At 33.3% G+C, this 17,823-nt stretch overlaps 2 protein-coding genes across 3 annotated transcripts in view; one reads left to right on the forward strand and one right to left on the reverse strand.

Annotated features, from left to right (window-relative positions):
• The window catches only part of LOC145269196 (uncharacterized), an 86,136-nt gene that overhangs the window by 39,500 nt on the left and 28,813 nt on the right, over positions 1-17,823 (reverse strand). The window lies entirely within an intron of this gene.
• LOC145269707 (uncharacterized) overlaps positions 1,996-17,823 on the forward strand; it is an 18,893-nt gene continuing 3,065 nt past the window's right edge. Inside the window, exons 1-2 of one of the 2 annotated variants that reach the window (XR_013865181.1) lie at positions 1,996-2,982; positions 10,802-13,851. Coding sequence is in view for 1 of the 2 variants with exons in the window: in XM_080125431.1 (XP_079981557.1) it covers positions 12,706-13,779 (1,074 nt within the window). In the remaining variant the exon portion in view is untranslated. Of the gene's footprint in view, positions 2,983-10,801; positions 14,263-17,823 lie in introns of those variants that run through there. The other variant, XM_080125431.1, reaches the window with a different exon arrangement.

The following is a 17,823-nucleotide window of genomic DNA, read 5'->3' on the forward strand; positions in this document are numbered from 1 at the left end:
AAAGCCATTATTTTATTTAGAAGAATTAATTTAGTTTAAACAATTCTTGTGTTATTACGAAACAACAAAAAAAGTAAACACGGTATTATGTAATTTTGGTACCGCGCTGAAATAATAACATTATTATTTCGAAAGTCATTCTTAACATGGGGAGGGGAGGATATCGTTTAAAAGTCATTACGGGGGCACTTGTGTAGTATGCAGACGGCGGCTATTGTTAGAGGGAGATAATTCCAATTTCTTTCTGGTCAAATAACGCGGCGAACAAGTAAGAAATAAATTGGGTTTTTTTCCGAACAGAAAAATATTTGAAACCCAAACATTTATTGTATCAAAAATCAAAATGTATATAAAAAAAAAAAAGAATTATAAAAATATTTATTTAAAAGTAAACGTATTTTTTTTAATGATTGCTTCCTCAAAGCATTTTTTTTCACTTTCTTCGTGTATATATCTCTTTATTTTTAATCGCGCGTGTATTTATTTTATTTTATTTTTTTTGAATTTTTTTTTCTTTGATTCATACTTTTATTTCGTGCTTGTTTTTATTTTATTTTATTTTAATTTTTTTTATCATTTTCTCCACTAAATATTATTTTTTCGTACATATTCAAATAAGGCTTTTGCCCCCCCCCCCCCCGCCTTTTTTGGCCTCCAAAAGTATCTTCAAAAAGTTTTCGTGATTAAATAAACCAAAGAAAACCGTTTGCGCATGCGCTTTGAAGGAGTTATTAAATAAAACATCAGGGCCCACGTTCCCGTGAAGTACCAAATTTTCTAAATAAAATATTTATTTTATTATTTGATAATACAAGATGTGTTTTCTTTTTTGTTTTTTTCGTAATAACACAGGAAATGTTAAAAACTAGAGTATTTTATTTATTTACTTTTTTTTAAAAAGAAATATATGGTTTCGTTTTTTGTGTCTTTCGTTCGGTTTCGTTACATAATCAACCGTATCCACGTCCGGTAGCTTGATTTTTTTCCGAGCAGTGATCTTGGACATTACCTAAAAATATACAAATTTATTACCGGGGAGGGAGGGGTTGTTTTAAAACTGTATCTACTTCAGTATTTTCTTCAATTTTCTATTTTTGAGTGATTATCGGGACTTCTAAGATGTGATTATCTCATGTCGACCATTTTTTGTACAAAAGTAACACTCTACATTACTTGTTTTATTTATTTATTTTTTGACTAAATAAACTCTTTAAAATAAGTTGAACCACCAAAAACTCACAAAGCTAGATAGAAAACTAAAACTTAGAAAAATTAATTTAATTTTTTTAAAACAACAATAAACAAGTAAAAATATTTTTAAAAAATATTATGGGATGTGTATTCTCTTTTAAAGACAATATCTTCTTCATAAAATGTGTTTTCAATCGATATTTATTCAATAAGGGGCCAGTTTTCCTACCTAGCAAAAGGGGACGAGTTTTCCGGGGTCGAATTTTCCGGGGACGAGTCTTCCTAAATTCCACGGTAACATATATTTGGGCGAGTTTCTAACAGAATTTTGCATAATTATTTAGTTTAAACCTATTTTCCCAAACTTACCGTATTCTACAGCGAGCACGCCGCCATTTTCGAAAGATTCCACGTTTTTAAAGTGAATAAAAACACAAAAAACTTTTGCAGTTAGGTAGAGGTGTAACTTATCTTGCCTTTGATAACATTTGTTATATTTTTGGAACTTTTTCGACTCTATTTGTAACACAAACCCGGTTTTCCTTAACACCGATTTATTTGATTATCGAAAGTCGAACAATTTAACCCCCATTAAAACAAAAACAATGATATCTACTTAGCTGTCATGTCGCAATTAGTTAAATATAAGTGCACTAAAATATATACTTTCGCGATTTCAAGATTCATTGAGATGCCATTATTATCTATTAAATCTAGCTTAAACAAGGGAAGTAACTCATAATATAGAATTACGTTTATTATTAAAATATAACTTGCAATTATTTTCGAAAACTACTTTTATTAATAATTCATTTGATTCCAAATCATTTTTCCTAGTTTTTTTTTTAATACTTATGTCAACATAGCAATTAAGTAGATACTACTGTTTTTAAGGCTTTGTTCAAGTTCAGATTGTGACTGTCTACCAAGGGTTTACTTCAGTTTTGTGCAGACCGTTCTGCTTTACGTTGAATGTCCTGAAAAACTCCCTTCTAATTAATATTTATTAGTTAAAAAACAGTTTGTTGTTCTGAAAAAACAATCAAACTCATTTGCTAAAACTGGAGAACATTAATCAGAAGGGACTTTTTCGGGGCATTTATGGTGAAGCACTAAACAGAACATTCCTCACAAAACGGAAGTAAATCCTTTGAAAAAAAAAAAAAAAAAAAACTGAGATTGAACTTGAACAAAGTCGGTTTTAATTGAAATTTAACATTTCGATTTCTAATTTTTGTTTCGGAGAAACGCCCGAATTGTTCCTATTTACAATGCCTCCCCACGGGACAGAGTTAGACACCAAGGTCATTTTTTAACGTGGAGAAAAGTTACAAAAATAAAAATTGTCTCAGTCGTGAAAAATTTCTCCTCCACTGAAAGAGAACAAGAAATTGAAGTGTAGCATCTGAAGAACAGATACTACACTTTGATCTTGACTCAAAGGCCAAACCAAAACAAAACGTCCTTAATATCAGGAATCTATTTTAATCTAACACCGTTTGCTGCTGATTTCGACTCGGACGTTCTTCTTGTTTGCCGAATTAAAATAGTAAAATACTGAAACAAATAAAATTAAGATATCTATTTTAATTCTCAAAGCGATCTCTACACTGTTATCAAAGATGGCCTCTTCATTTTTAACATGTTTAATTTTCTGCGGGACTGCTTTTCGACGTCGCCATGTTGAATTTTCACTGCGGACTCGTTTCACGCATCACAACCCTAAATTCGAAAGTTCTTCAGCCGTGTTCAGCTTTTAAAACAATCCAAGCGAAAGAAGATCGGATAGAAGTAAGTAGAATGTTGCTTGAATTTGTTCTGTTTTTATATGTTTTTTCTTTTGTTAAGTTTATAAGGACATCACATTTTAGATTTTTTTGAAGGGAGCATGTCAGTAATTTCCTTTGTAAAAGAAAAGTGAGGAAATATTTATAATAGATAAATATTTGCGGATTGTGCAGTTAAGCGAACAAAAGGAAAAAAAAAAAAAAAAAAAAAAAAAAAAAAGAAATCAAAAGTTCTTGTACTGTCGAAAATTCTCCGACACCAAAGAAAGTAGATAGATCAGAGTTGGGCCTGATACTGCAACGGTTGGTGTGACCTTACGAATGCGTGAAAAAATATTGAATAGTTCGACCCCCTGTCTTTCCAAGCTTATAACTACTCGAAAAATGTAATTCAAATCCTAATTTTTTTTTCAATTAAAGGACCAAGGACTAAGGTTTCATTTAAAAAAAAAAAAAAAAAAAAAAAAAGAAGGTTTTTAACTTCGGACTTTACAGGTAAATTTATAAAAAGCACTTCTTTTTTTGTTGTTTGTTTTAAATTTGAATATATTATTTATTGATCTTTTATCTTCGATGTGTGATATATAAAACTTTGGTGAGTAAATTAATTATTTACTTTTTAATAGATATTTCAAAATGGGGGGGGCGTGAATTTGAAAAAAAAACGTTTGTCTAAAATATTATATTCGATTTATTGGAAAGATTTATTGGAAAGAGCATAAAATTTCACAGGTAAATTTCTAAAAAACACTACTGCGTTTGTGTTCCAAGAGTCGAGAAGCAATCGATTCTCCTGTCTCATTTTTGGCTTTGCATAATCAGATTCGTAACATGGACAGGTACTTATACAATTTATCACTTTCATAAGACAAAAAAGTTGTTCAAAATTCCTCCTATATTAAAAAATAAAAATAAAAAAATCTGTATTATGTACATACTTGTGACGAAACGAAAATGTCATATTCCAAAAATTGCATAAATTAATAAAGTGATTTTATTTTTAAATTAGATCCAATTTTATTACTAAGATAAGAGCAGCTGTCTTGTTCGCCATTTTGAAAAACTTTGGTGAGTAAATTAATTATTTACTTTTTACTAGAACTTGAAAATGGGGGGGGGGCGTGAATTACAAACGTTTGTCTAAAATATTATATTCGATTTATTGGAAAGATTTATTGGAAAGATTTATTGGAAAGGTTTATTGGAAAGGTTTATTGGAAAGATTTATTGGAAAGATTTATTGGAAAGGTTTATTGGAAAGGTTTATTGGAAAGATTTATTGGAAAGATTTATTGGAAAGAGCATAAAATTCCCTATCGACCCTGAAAATATCGTAAAAATTGAACCAATAGAAAGATTTTGATAGATTTTTAAATTTTAAAAATTGAAAAATATTTAACTCTTAAAATTCAATTGATTTCATTACGTAAAAAAATATTTTTTTAAAAAATAAAAAAAAAATATTTCTATTACTTTTTATAAAACTTTAATAGTTTAGTTTGGAAGTGTAATCCATAAAGAAAATAAACAACCCACTTTTAAAAGAGAAATTATGAGTTTTTTATATTTTATTCGCAGTTTCGTGTTAGGGGTGTCAAAAATTCTGATACACCTAGTGCAACCGTTGCAAAGTTTGCAAAATGGCGACCCCCCCAGCTCTGATTAGGAGTCAAGGAACACGAGGCTATAAAACAAAACCTGTGCATCTGTATTCTTGTTATCGGTTACAAAATAATGTTCACGAAGTATCCATCATCTGAACATGCTGCCTCAATAGAAGCAATCCTTTAAATAGCCAGTAACAGTCATACATAAGCAATTACTTCCATCAGAAGTAGTAGTTGTGGATTTAAGCAAGAATCAAACATCACCAGGTTTACTCAGTCCAAATCGAACCCAGCCCTCCTCCGATCTCCAACCTCCTCAATTCATGTGAGTTTAACAATAATACTTACTGAATTGCCATGTTGAAAATTATAATATATCCAAGAATTACAACAAAAAAAAATCGTTGAGTAGAAAGCTATTTCTAGTTAAAAGTAATTTTTCTGGAAAATTAGGTAAAATTGCATTTTTTGTAGATGGTCAAGAATAGACTTTTTGTAGAAACAGGGGACATAATTCAGAAAGCATATTTTAGATTACATCGTAATAGCATCCAACATGTAAAGCGATATTGAAAGACTGTTTGTTTTACTTAAAACACAATAGCTGTTCTACTCAATGAATTTTCTTAAATTTGTTTATATATTACTTTTTTCGACATGGCAGTTCAGTAAGTGGTATTGTTTTTGTTTAAAAAGACATTTAAAAAAATAGATCCATCACCTCTCTTTAAATAAGTGGCAAATCAAATATATAAAACTCTACATGTCGGCGGCCAAATTTTGTAGACTAACAACCCATAAAAAGTGAATGTTTGTGAGGAAATAAAGATGACGTAAAAACAAAAACAAGCCAGTTAAGTAGAAAAGTAACTTTTATTGGCTATTGTAACATTTTTTTTTATTGATTTTTTATTTTTGTTTACTGTTTTTTTTTTGTTTTTGTTGGCCTCACTGCAAAATCACCAAACATCTTCTATAAATATAAAAGCGAAAATGTATGTATGTATGTGTGTTCGCTTTTTCTGTGTGTCTACAAAAGGCGTTTTTCAGAGAAGCGGTCGCTCGCTTCACAACTTTTTAAAACTTTTTATATCACATATAAATCGTAATATCTCACAGTTAATAACGAAGCTCGCCTGTCTATTTAATTTGCTCGATTTCGGGAAGATAAATATTCAACATTTGTCGCTTGTCGAATGTGGGTTAGTCTTTTTCCTATAACATCTTTAGGGGAAAAAAAAAAAGCGTTCAGCAATAAATAAAAATCCCGCATTCAAACTTGACCTCATTAACTCATTAAAACGGGCGCCTGCTAAATCCAAGTAATTAAATAAATTCAAACGTGTTTCCGTTAGCATCTCGCGGTGGGGCAATCGTTAACATCGCACTTTTTTTTCACACTTTAATTTACAACTTTGCCTCAAGGTTTCGGGTTCAATCCTCATACTTACTTTTTTTTTTAACCCCACCCCCACCCCCGGAGTTTCCACACACACATCCAAACACCCGGACATCGCCGGGTACCCCTTGCTAGTTATATATAAAAGGCAAAATGTGTGTGCATATTTTTTGTATGTCCGACGGAGGCTTTTTTTTGGAGGAGGGAGCTTCATGGGATGGGTTACTATTTCTTTGAACTTTTTATATGCCACCTAGATCGTAATATGTACGATTTTTGAAGGGACGTTGTGTCTAGATTTATTTTGATCGACTTTTATAAAATTTGCACTATTTCGCTGTGTCGCATGTTTGTTCGGCTTTTTAGTATAAATATAGTGAAACTAAATTGAAACTGTGTGTCTTTCTCGGCTTTCACACCGGGAACGTCCAGAAAGCAAATCAGCTTTGATCAATGTGGTGAAAACCGTCATATCAGACAATTACTTTTCAAATGGACATCCCCATTTATTATAGGGAGCTGGTCCCCCTCCCCCAACATCTTGGGGAAACAAACAGCCAAAGTTGGGGAAAACTGCCTCGCAGCAAACGTTAACGGCGAAATATGTTTGAGCTAATTGTTAAATTAAAACACTTTTCTGTTACTCTGCCATCGTGGGCAAGTGGGTAACATGTCAGGATTTTTTCCACCTTCACCTCAAGGTTCCCGGTTCGATCCTACCTACCTGCCAAAACTTTTTTTTCTTTTACCACACAAGTGATGCCAGACAGTTTGCTGTTTTTTGTTTGTTTGTTTGTTTTTCTGATTGTTTTAAAGAAGTTTAACATCGTTTTTTGTTTTGTTTTGATCTAAACCTCCTCCCAACACACACACACACACCTCCAAACATCCGAGCAAGGCCCCCCCACCCCCGCCGCTAGTTTGAAAATAAAATCTAAAATGAAATCTTTTTGAAGATTTAATTTTACATGTTTTTGGTTGGATAACTGAATACGGACAGTGCTACAATCTATCATAAATAATGTGCAAACTTACCAAAGTTTAGCTGCTGGAGCTGAGGAGGCTCTTCTAATGTCCAAGACAAATGATTGTTTGGTGATTATTTATACTAATGCAAGAAGGTTCATCTATAATATAAATCTCACCTGTTTGTTTAAATGTATGTATGTTTGTATGTTTGTATGTCTTGCAACATTAATTCCTTCATCCTAGATTCGGCTCTTTTGTACAAGGAAGAGAGGTCGATTTCTTTTGCCAACTTTTTAGCAAGTCATCGTCACCATTGGATTGACGTCAGTTAATTTCAAGGCTTTTGACTACCGGTCGCATCATGGAGACATCGGCTAAGATGTCAGATTTTCTTTCATTTTTCTGCCTTTGTGTCACAGGTTCGAGCCTGCCTGCCTACTACCACTTTTTTTTTTTTTTTGCGCTTGCAAGTTTCCTTTTTTTAGCTCAACCAACAGCCTTACACACATCTCCACTTTCTTTTTCGTCTTTGCATCACAGGTTCGAGCCTGCCTGCCTACTACCTCTTTTTTTGACACCTTTTTTCAACCTGGCCGTTGTTTTGATTCTCTCCCTATGCTGCTACCATTTTTTTTTAACACCTCTCTCCACATTCACGGGTTCAAGCCTGCTTGCCTACTACAACTTACCTCCAAACACCCGGGCAATGCTGGGCACCCCGACTAATTTGTTATAAAAACCTTCCTCACTAATGGAGAGGTCTATCTTCTTGATTACCTGTAGATAAGGGACCTGAGAAGAGGGCTACGAATAAAGTATATTTTTTTCACGACCTTGCTTCAGGCGAGCTATGCAGTGTTAACTAATTTTTTGTTACAAGAATTAATAACATTATTTAGAAACCTGTTCTTAACATGGGGAGGGGAGAGCCTTTTGTAACTATAATGCACTTTCACTTGACAATTTAATAAACAAAATGTACTGTAAAAATTTGGTTTTTTGTTTTACTTTAACTGCAACTCAAAATTCACTGTTAAATTAATGACTTTTAAAGGTTTTTGGGTATGCTGAAAACGAACATCACATTTAAATTTAAGGAAGAAAAGCTTTCTGGATATTACGACTTTTATTATTCAATGTAATCAATACCTTATGTTTTCACTAGTGGCCATGTTTTATCCCACCTGAACAAGTACTAATTCACATGCATCTTACAAAATCCCCTCTCCTCATGTTAAGAATGGTGACAGCCATTGAAATTTATTACGCAATATATTTGAAAAAATGTCTTAATATCCAGAAAACTACTTGTCTGCCTTTAATTTGAATGCAATGTTTGTTTTCAGCAAATGTGACAACCTACAAAAATCGTCATTTTAAAGGTGAATGTTGGGTTAAAGAAAAATACTCAAATTTACCACAATTTGGATTTAACATGAAACTCCTATCTTAAACAAAATAGCATGGTCCATATTCTACATAAGTATCCAGCATTTACAATTTTTGTCAGATTTTTCTTTTCAGCATAATCGAAGGGAGTGGAGGAAGGGCAGATGTGGCAGCTCAGAGGAAAGCATAATTCAGTTGCAATGAATTGCTTTGCTGCTTATTACAAGCTAAATTCATCCAAAGTTTTAGACACTATTCTTGACTGTTTTTATTCTCTTAAAGAGAAAAAAACAATTCTTCATTTGGATAATTATTATTATTATAATAATTGCACATTGGGATAATTTTAATCTTACAAAATATGACAATGGATTGTTTTTGAATTTTTTTATCTATTGAAGGAAAGCAAATATTTCATTTTATTTATTTTTTTAAACTGCAAAACAAACAATTTATATATCAGAATATTTTTCAGTCCGTTCTTTTAATAATAAATAAAACTTTTCATTGAGTATTTCCAAATATTTTAAAGTTAGAAGCATTTTTTACAACAGTTTTTTTTTCTTTCTTTTTAAACTAAAAGAATTGATGAATTCAATATTTTAGCCCAGGCATAATTAATTTCTTTTAAATATATTTAAAACTTGTGAATATTAATCTGATAATATGGTAGTTCCTGATGTTCTCTTCTAGTAAAAATAACAGTTATAATTTAACCTTTTTTGTTCTTGTTGCTTCCATATGTGCATTCATATTACATTAACTGATATGAAGAAGTTGGGATACAATAACTGGAGTCTTTTGTAATATAATACCAATGTCAACAATAGAATCGAACCAATCAAAAAAAGAAAGAAAAAAGGTTGTAACATACAGATTCTTGCAAATTTACTCTTAAAAAAAATTTGTAAACAAATTTTCCTAATAACAATTATTCCACTTAAAAACAATTCATTTTATTGTTTGATTTAAATAAGCTCAAATGCTACATGTTTTTGAAGCAGGTCATGGATTTCATGATGCCTTGATATCCAGGCCTGTTTAGTAGTGTTTAAGGCAGTACTATCCAGCTCCCTTTGTATGCTAGTGTTAGCTCAGCATGGTTGGCAGTGCAGGGCATGAAATGTTGCTTTATGCCATCATCATCACCACCACCACCACCACCACCATACCATTTGTTGCGATAATGGCTCGAATGACGGTGATGAGTTTTATGTTTTTTTCAATTTCTATTGCAACTTCATCACTTGTCATTGCTTTGGGGGTTGAATATATTTTAGACATTCCTCCACTATTTTCTGTTCTCTGCTGCTTGGTGGCAGGTGCATTGGATGGCAGCTGGGAGAGTCAGCAGGGTCGTCATGGCTTGGTCAGTAAATGACAGTCATGTTGTATGCTTGTGTTCTCAAAGCCCATGGCTCAGGGGGTGATGATAGTTGGGAGCTGGTGTTAAGAATTTGTGATCTGTAAGAACAGCTCAAAAAAATATGTGAAAGTGTCCATGTGCTGATATGATTGCAAGAGCTTCACATTCGGGAGTATCTTTGTTGAAGCATGGGTAGTGCTCGGCTTCCAAATAAATAATACTCTTCAATTTTGTGGCAACTCCGCAAAGATGCCTATAGGGCTGGCAGTGGTTTCCTTGACAAAAAAATCTAGATATCACAGTTTTTGTTGCTTGGAGAGTGGTTATTGGTCTTAAGTGCTTGAAATCTGCTTCAGACAAAATTGTTAATGATGGTCAACTAATACATTGAACGTTTGATGGCTATTGCCAAAAAATACATTGAAACAGCAAAGGTTTTTCATATTTGTATGGAATACATAGTCTGTATCACTGCTGTTGGCTGAGTCCTATTGATTGTCTTCAATGCAGTTCACAGGTTGTCTACTGATTTGTTCTTCATCGTCTATCCACGTCATTTAGTTTTTCTGAAAATCACAGACGTGAAATTCCCCCATCTACAACAATAAGAACACTTGCTCTGGAAGACAGGGCAAGACAGTGGTCCCTGTTCATGTGAATATTTCTTGTTGCAATTTCTGCATTGGTTTGGCATAATTGGTTAGATTGCATAAAATTATATTTGAGTTATTTATTGCTGTATAAATGCTAAAATTACACCCTTGAATAATGTTAGTTAAAAAACGATGTTTTTGCTTGTAATGGGTAAAGTAATAATTACAAAATGTGAGTATGCCAAACTAAAAAGAAGATATTCTTATTTTAAATTCAGTTTTTCCCACAACTTAAATATTTTTCTTCATCATCATAGAAGAGTAGATATGTATCGCCTCTTCTGAACGCCAAAAAAATTACTTTTTGCAATATATGAACGCCAGGGAAATAATGATTCATGTAAAAAAACTGTAAAAATGAAATTTAAAAAAAATTTACTTTGTGCAATATATGAGTTTATACTGTATATAATGAAAAACTCTTTTTTATTTATTTACAGAGAGACTGACGTGACACCAAAGTATTTTATGACTGTACCGAGAATAACGTCATCAAATCAAGTGTCAGTTCCAGGTGGAGTTAGCTCCCTTGATCTCATAAATGAATGTACATGGAATAGAAAGTTTTCCAGTGTGTGACTCATCATCTTGACACAGTCATGAAATTTAGTACATGTATGCATAAGAGAAAAAAATTTATTTGAAAAGACATTAGCAAGCACATACTGGAAGCAACCACAAAGAGAACAACATCATAATGAAATCAAGTGTTAGCTCCAGATAGAGTTAGCTCCCTTGATCTCTTAAATTTTTGTAAAATATAACAAAAACCTATAGTTATATTTACAATTTATATGAAAAATTTTGCAGTGTAGAAATCATAGTTTGTAAAGGATTTAAAGACTTTGATTTAAAGTTAATGAAGAGAGGCTGTAGTAAGCAATAATATTTCAAGGTTAGAAGTATGAAGTGACTTTCTTCCATGGCCAGCGTTTAAATGTGATTAAAATTAGAAAAAAATGGTTGTTAGTAAAGAGTTGTGTCAGAGTTAAGGAAGAGATTATCTGGGATTGGTTACTAAGTGGAAATTGTCAGGAAGGGTATGATTAAAAGAGGTGAAGAGGGAGAAAGCTTAAGTGGCTAGAGTATCAAATTGCTGCTTTGTGGTGTGAGATATACTTAGCAGGCAATAAAATCCTTGGTATATAATGTAAGTGAAAACAGAAATACATATGCTCATACTGATATATATAATATCAATATAGGGGGTAGGACTGCCGACTGTCATCACGACGGTTCTAGGTTCGATCCTCGGCTTGGGAGAGGTGTTAGTCTAGCGGCACTGATGAGTTGTGAAACAACGAAACAGGTCTGTATGTCGATGACTAAAATATATTTTAATATCAATATATATAGACACATACATTATCAAGTTCAGATTTTAAATTTAAATATGAGGTTATATTTGTAAATATGTTAAAAGGACTTAAGAAAGGAATCAAATATACTTTGGTTTGGGGGACTGTATTCCGTAAGGCAACTAATAGAAATTTATTTTAAATTAATGAGTTATTCTTTGTTAATTAAGACAGATTATGAAAATTGAATTTGTGTAAATATAATGAAAGTTATTCAAATGTAAGGATTCTTTGTTTAATGGTTATATTTACATGAAGTATAATTGTTCTTAAATATCAATTATATGTGAGAGTGTCAATGATTAAATGCACAATTTTATGTCGAAGAATACTATAAAAGGATTAGAAGCAAAGGGTGAACAGGGCTTGATTTTAGAGGACGGCTCAACAAATATTTATTGAAACTAATCTTATAGTTTGTTGTTAGAGATGAAGCTCTATTGTAAATTTTACTATAATCATATCAAAATTGGTCAGAGATAAGATTAATGTATCTACAAATTATAATTAAAGCAAATTAACCTCTTGATCTCTTGAAACCAACGGAAATTAAAAAATATTTATTGACACTATTAAAGTTTGTAAAAGTGAAGCTCTGTTGTAAGTTTTACTATAATTATATCGAAATCGGCCAGAGATAAGATGAATGTACTGTATGGCCAGAGATAAGATAAATGTACATATAAATTATAATGAATTATAATGAAAGCAAATGATCTCTTGAAACCAACTGAAATTAAAAAATATTAATTGACATTATTGAAGAGAACTAGTTTATAGTTAGAGGTGAAGCTCTATTGTAACTTTTACTATAATTATGTTCTAATTGGCGAGAGTCTAAGATGAATGTAATGGGCATACAGATTGTAGTGAAAGTAAGTGTTAGTCCTTTTCTCTCTTAAAATGAATCGAAAATTTAAAAATACGAGAGAGAAACCTTATTTTGTGAAGTGTGTGGCTCCTGATTTTTCAACGACTATAAAGCGATGGCAACATACACCGAAATCAAACCTTACACTTGTGACGTGTGCAGCTCTTCATTCTCAAAGCAATCGACATTAGTCGTGCACACGCTCACGCACAAAGGAAGCAAACCTTATTCTTGTGAAGTGTGTGACGCGTCATTTTTAAATGCAGGCAACTTGAAAAGACACCAGCAGACACACAGTGGAGAGAAACCTTATTCCTGTGACGTGTGCAACACCTCATTCTCAGAGCGATCCACTTTAAAAAGACACCAGCAAACACACTCCGACCGAAAACCTTATTCTTGCGAAGAATGTGGCTCTTCATTTTCAAGAACGGCACACTTAAAAAGCCACATGCAGAAACATACTGGAGAAACACCATATAAATGTGAAGTGTGTGGTTGTAGATTTGCAACAAAATATAAATTTAAAGTGCACATGCAAACACATACGGGTGAAAAGCCATATTCTTGCAAAACTTGCGATTCTTCATTCGCAACGAAATACGAATTAAAAAAGCACACGCAGAAACACACGGGCGGGAAACCCTATCCGTGCGAGCTGTGTCCATCGTCATTTTCTGAACGTTTGACGTTAAAAAGTCACATGAGAACGCACACTGGTGAAAAGCCTTTTTCTTGTGATTTGTGCAGTTTAGCATTCTCTGAAAAGTTAACACTAAAAATTCACGTTCGAACACACACGGGAGAGAAACCGTATGCTTGTGAGTTGTGTGAATCTGCGTTCGCTGACAAATCGAATCTGAATCGACATATGAGAACACACACGGGTGTCAAACCGTACCGTTGTGATGTTTGCAAGTCGGCATTCTCAGAGAAATCAAAGCTGAAAATCCACATGAGGACTCACACAGGGGAGAAACCTCATTCCTGTGGAGTGTGTGGATTATCGTTTGCTGAGAGATCAAATTTGTACAGGCATGTTCGAACACACACTGGTGAAAGGCCATATACTTGTGGAGTGTGCGCTTCAGCTTTTTCGCAGATATCCAACTTGCATATACATATGCGATCACACACCGCAGTAAAGAAAAATAAAAAAGCAAATGTACTTAAAGCAGCAGAATCTTAAAAAGATCTCTCGGTTTGAATTTATTTTCAGTATGTATCCATCAATTAGTCAAATACAAACATGCAGGAAGAGGTAAGTACTGTTGTAAATCTTCTTTCCCCTGCAAAGCCCAAGTGTTGCTATTTTGCTGCCACTACTCAAAGTTTGTAAAGTGAAGCAAAATAGTAAACAAAATGTTAACTGAGAAAATAAAAGAGACTGACATCCCAGTAAAGAGAAATACAAACAAATACACTTAAGGGAACAGTTAGAACCTTAAAACGATCTCTCAGGTTGAATTTATTTTCACTATCCATCAATAAGCTAATCGATTGGTGCATTCACTCGTCAATTTAAAAATGTAATTTTGGATTAATTTACAAATATAATTTAAAAGTACAAATGTTGACATACATTGGCAAACGATTTCATGTTTGGAGGTTTTTATATTTGTTTTGTATCTTAGAATTGTTAACTTGCCATCGATAAAGAAGCTGAATGGGATGTTTTCTTTGTGATTTTTAAGGGTGTAAAGGGCTAGAATTTTGGATCATGTCTACAGGAGTACTACGATATATAATAAACAATATAACAAAAACCTATAGTTATATTTACAATTTATATGAAATATTTTGCAGTGTAGAAATCATAGTTTGTAAAGGATTTAAAGACTTTGATTTAATGAAGAGAGGCTGTAATAAGCAATAATATTACAAGGTTAGAAGTATGAAGTGACTTTCTTCCATGGCCAGCGTTTAAATGTGATTAAAATTAGAAAAGAGAATTGAGATGTCCTCAATGGATTTATTCCAATTCATGTTGTCTGTGAATGTTAGACTAATGGTGAGTGTTATTAGTCGGTGTTTGAGAAGGGTTCTTGTAATTGCTAAAGATTAAAAACCTAAGAGAGGTAGTTTTCAAGATAAAATGACATGCTCTATGCACTGTAACTCACTGTTCTACACATACACAATAAACAAGTCTACTCTCCACACGACGCTGCCATCTTTTTCTTTTTTGGTTTATAATCTTTGCGGGTGGCTATACTGACAACATATATCAAGGTTAAACTTGGGGAAAAGTCTTTGGCAATCTCCCCTACCCTCATAAAATGGGGTTTCTATTCCTAAAGCCGTTCTTACCATAGTGAGATTGGATATGTCTATTCTGCACGACGTTCTCAACATGAGGAGGTTGGGGGGGTCTATTCCGAAAGCAGTTTTTAACATTAAGACATTGGCCACCAGAACCACCATAGTTTAATTTTTACAAGAGGGGGGAGGCATGCTACCACCGGGCAATGCAAGTTTATGGGCCCTGCTAGTTTAGATATAATGTTATAAAATTAATAATAGATTCACTCCAGTGGAATGTATATTGACAAGTGTGAACATACACCGATGAAAGAACTTATCCTTGTAGAGTGTGTGCTTCAGCTGTTTGGCAGATACCCAACTTATACATAATCTTAAGAAGGTATCAATCATACAAGTCCTTATAGGAGCAACCGGTCCAATGAAAAAGAATTTCAGAAACTACCTGGTGAATATACCCAGTGAACCAAGTGAAAAAGAAATACAAACAATAGCACTTAAAGGGACGGTTAGAATCTTAAAAAAGATCTCTCGGTTGGAGTAACTAAACTAATAGGAGAATGTTTGGCATCCGGTAGAATGCCCCATCCCCAAGAAAAACAAAGTGCTAAGAAAATTAAAACAAAAAAAGAGAGAACTTGAATTCCTACTAGACACTATCCTTAAGTGTCTAATGTATACCAGATGTTTGTTAGGACAACCTGGCATGAGGATTTTCACTAGAAGTAAACCCTATCTATTAGGTTGACAAGAAGCTTCTTGCGGAATTTATAATTTAAGTATCAAATGATGTATTTTCACATAAGTTTTTGTTATAATACCTTTACTTTATATATCATTTTAAAGAGCGGTTTTTGCTTTGCTTAATCATTAAAACAACAATCGTTTCAAAACAATTATGTCTTCTTTTCCTAACATTGAATACAAGATGGAAAAAAAAGCAAATTCGCACAATTTTCTTATTTCAATTCAAGCTAGGCTGAAAAGCTGTTTAAAGTGTTTGCCCCAAGAACCAGTACTGAATGCACAGCACAATGGTGGTTTAAAAAATTTCATGGCAGCGATGAGTCTTGAAGATAATGAGCATGGTGGTCAGGCCTCGGATGTTGACAACGATCAATTAAAAGCCTTAGTTGAAGCGAATCCATGTACAACTTTTTGATAAATTACTTCTGAATTAGACGTAATGTATACGATTTCCAACCACTTGAGATTGGAAAGACAAAACTTGATAAATGGTGCCTCACGACTTGAACGACAACCAAAAGAAATGCCATTATGAAGTGTCATCAAAAGAAATGCCATTATGAAGTGTCATCAAAAGAAATGCCATTATGAAGTGTCATCAAAAGAAATATCATTATGAAGTGTCATCAACAAGAAATGCCATTATGAAGTGTCATCAACAAGAAATGCCATTATGAAGTGTCATCAACAAGAAATGCCATTATGAAGTGTCATCAAAAGAAATGCCATTATGAAGTGTCATCAACAAGAAATGCCATTATGAAGTGTCATCTTTTGCACAACAAGAATGACACATTCTCAACCAGGATATGACTTGCAAAAAAAAAAAAAAAATGAAAAGTGGGTTCTTTATGACAACCAGTGATTCTTAGCTAAATAGTTAGACACCAGTGAAGCTCCACGACACTTCCCAAAGCCAGAACTCCACAAGGTTATTCTGACTGTTTGGTGGTTTATGACCAGTCTCATTCGCTAGTTTTTTGAATGCAGATAAGATATTATGGCAGATGAGTACTGTCATCAAATGGATGAAATGCACCAGAGACTTCAACACCAACACAGCATAAGTAAAATATAATGTCTTCAAGTCCAACACAAGCAAATTCCTGATGAACCGCCCCCCTAAGTAATGACACCTTATCAATTCTCCAATACTATTGCTACACTATCCCATTGAGTACTGTACACACAATAACCCTTATCCCCGAGTGGCCATTGGGCCTTGATAAGTGGTGAACTCCATGTATAAGAAAAAAAAAAAAGTCAACAGAAAAGGCCCAATTCGACTCCATGACAATGTCCGACCACACCTTGCTAAACCGACCCTGCGGAAGTTAAACAAATTGGCCTACAAAAGTCTGCATCATCCAACATACTCTCCAGACCTGTCACCTACCGACTACTACTTTTTCAAGATGTCAACAACTTTGAAAATGTTAAGTGATATCAAAAATGCCTTCAGTTAAAAAGCGCAAGAACTTTCTTGTCAATCTGATAAATACTCAAAATCATAGCCTAAATAAAATCTCCTTAGTATGAATAGACACGAGGAATTGTGCGCCTTTTTTAACTGCCGATGCCTATAATAAGAGCATTAAGTTGGATACTCCACCAGACTAGATGAAGTCTTGTCCTGGAATCCAACAAGACAAAGAGACTATAAGAAAGATACACTATAACATATTAAAATGGTTACTTAGGGAGAGGAAACTTATGTTCTTAACTATTTTACTAACTCAGTGTTTGAGAATTGAATGAAATATTTGAATATCTATGTATCTCGTATAGAAATCAAATGTTAGCCCTAGAAATGTGGCCTTCTTGATTTCCGAAAACTTTGACTAATGTAAAACATCAGGTAAAGTACAAATCTGGAGAACCTCAAGTTTGTCAGATAAAAAAAAAACATTGTCTTTTTCTAAAGAATTTACATGTGATCACATTCGTGTGAGTTATGCAGCTTATATATTTGTTTTTGTTTCTGAGAACTTTGACTGAAGAAAAATTAAATAAAAAGAGTGAACAGCTACATGCATAGAAGACGATGTTGTTAAGCCGGATATGAGACGAGAGGGAGAAAGTAACAACCCTAATTTAAGTACGTGTTCCTAACGATGCTGGCTTTAACAGAGTTGAAAGGAAAGAAGATAATGAAATACAAGGCCTTCTTTTTTTTTTTACAGAGGCCACTCATGGATAAGGGTTGAAGAGTGTACAGTAAAAA

This window comes from Euprymna scolopes, chromosome 45, assembly GCF_053919585.1.
Source record: "Euprymna scolopes isolate OS-2025 chromosome 45, ASM5391958v1, whole genome shotgun sequence".
Taxonomy (NCBI): Eukaryota; Metazoa; Mollusca; class Cephalopoda; order Sepiida; family Sepiolidae; genus Euprymna; species Euprymna scolopes.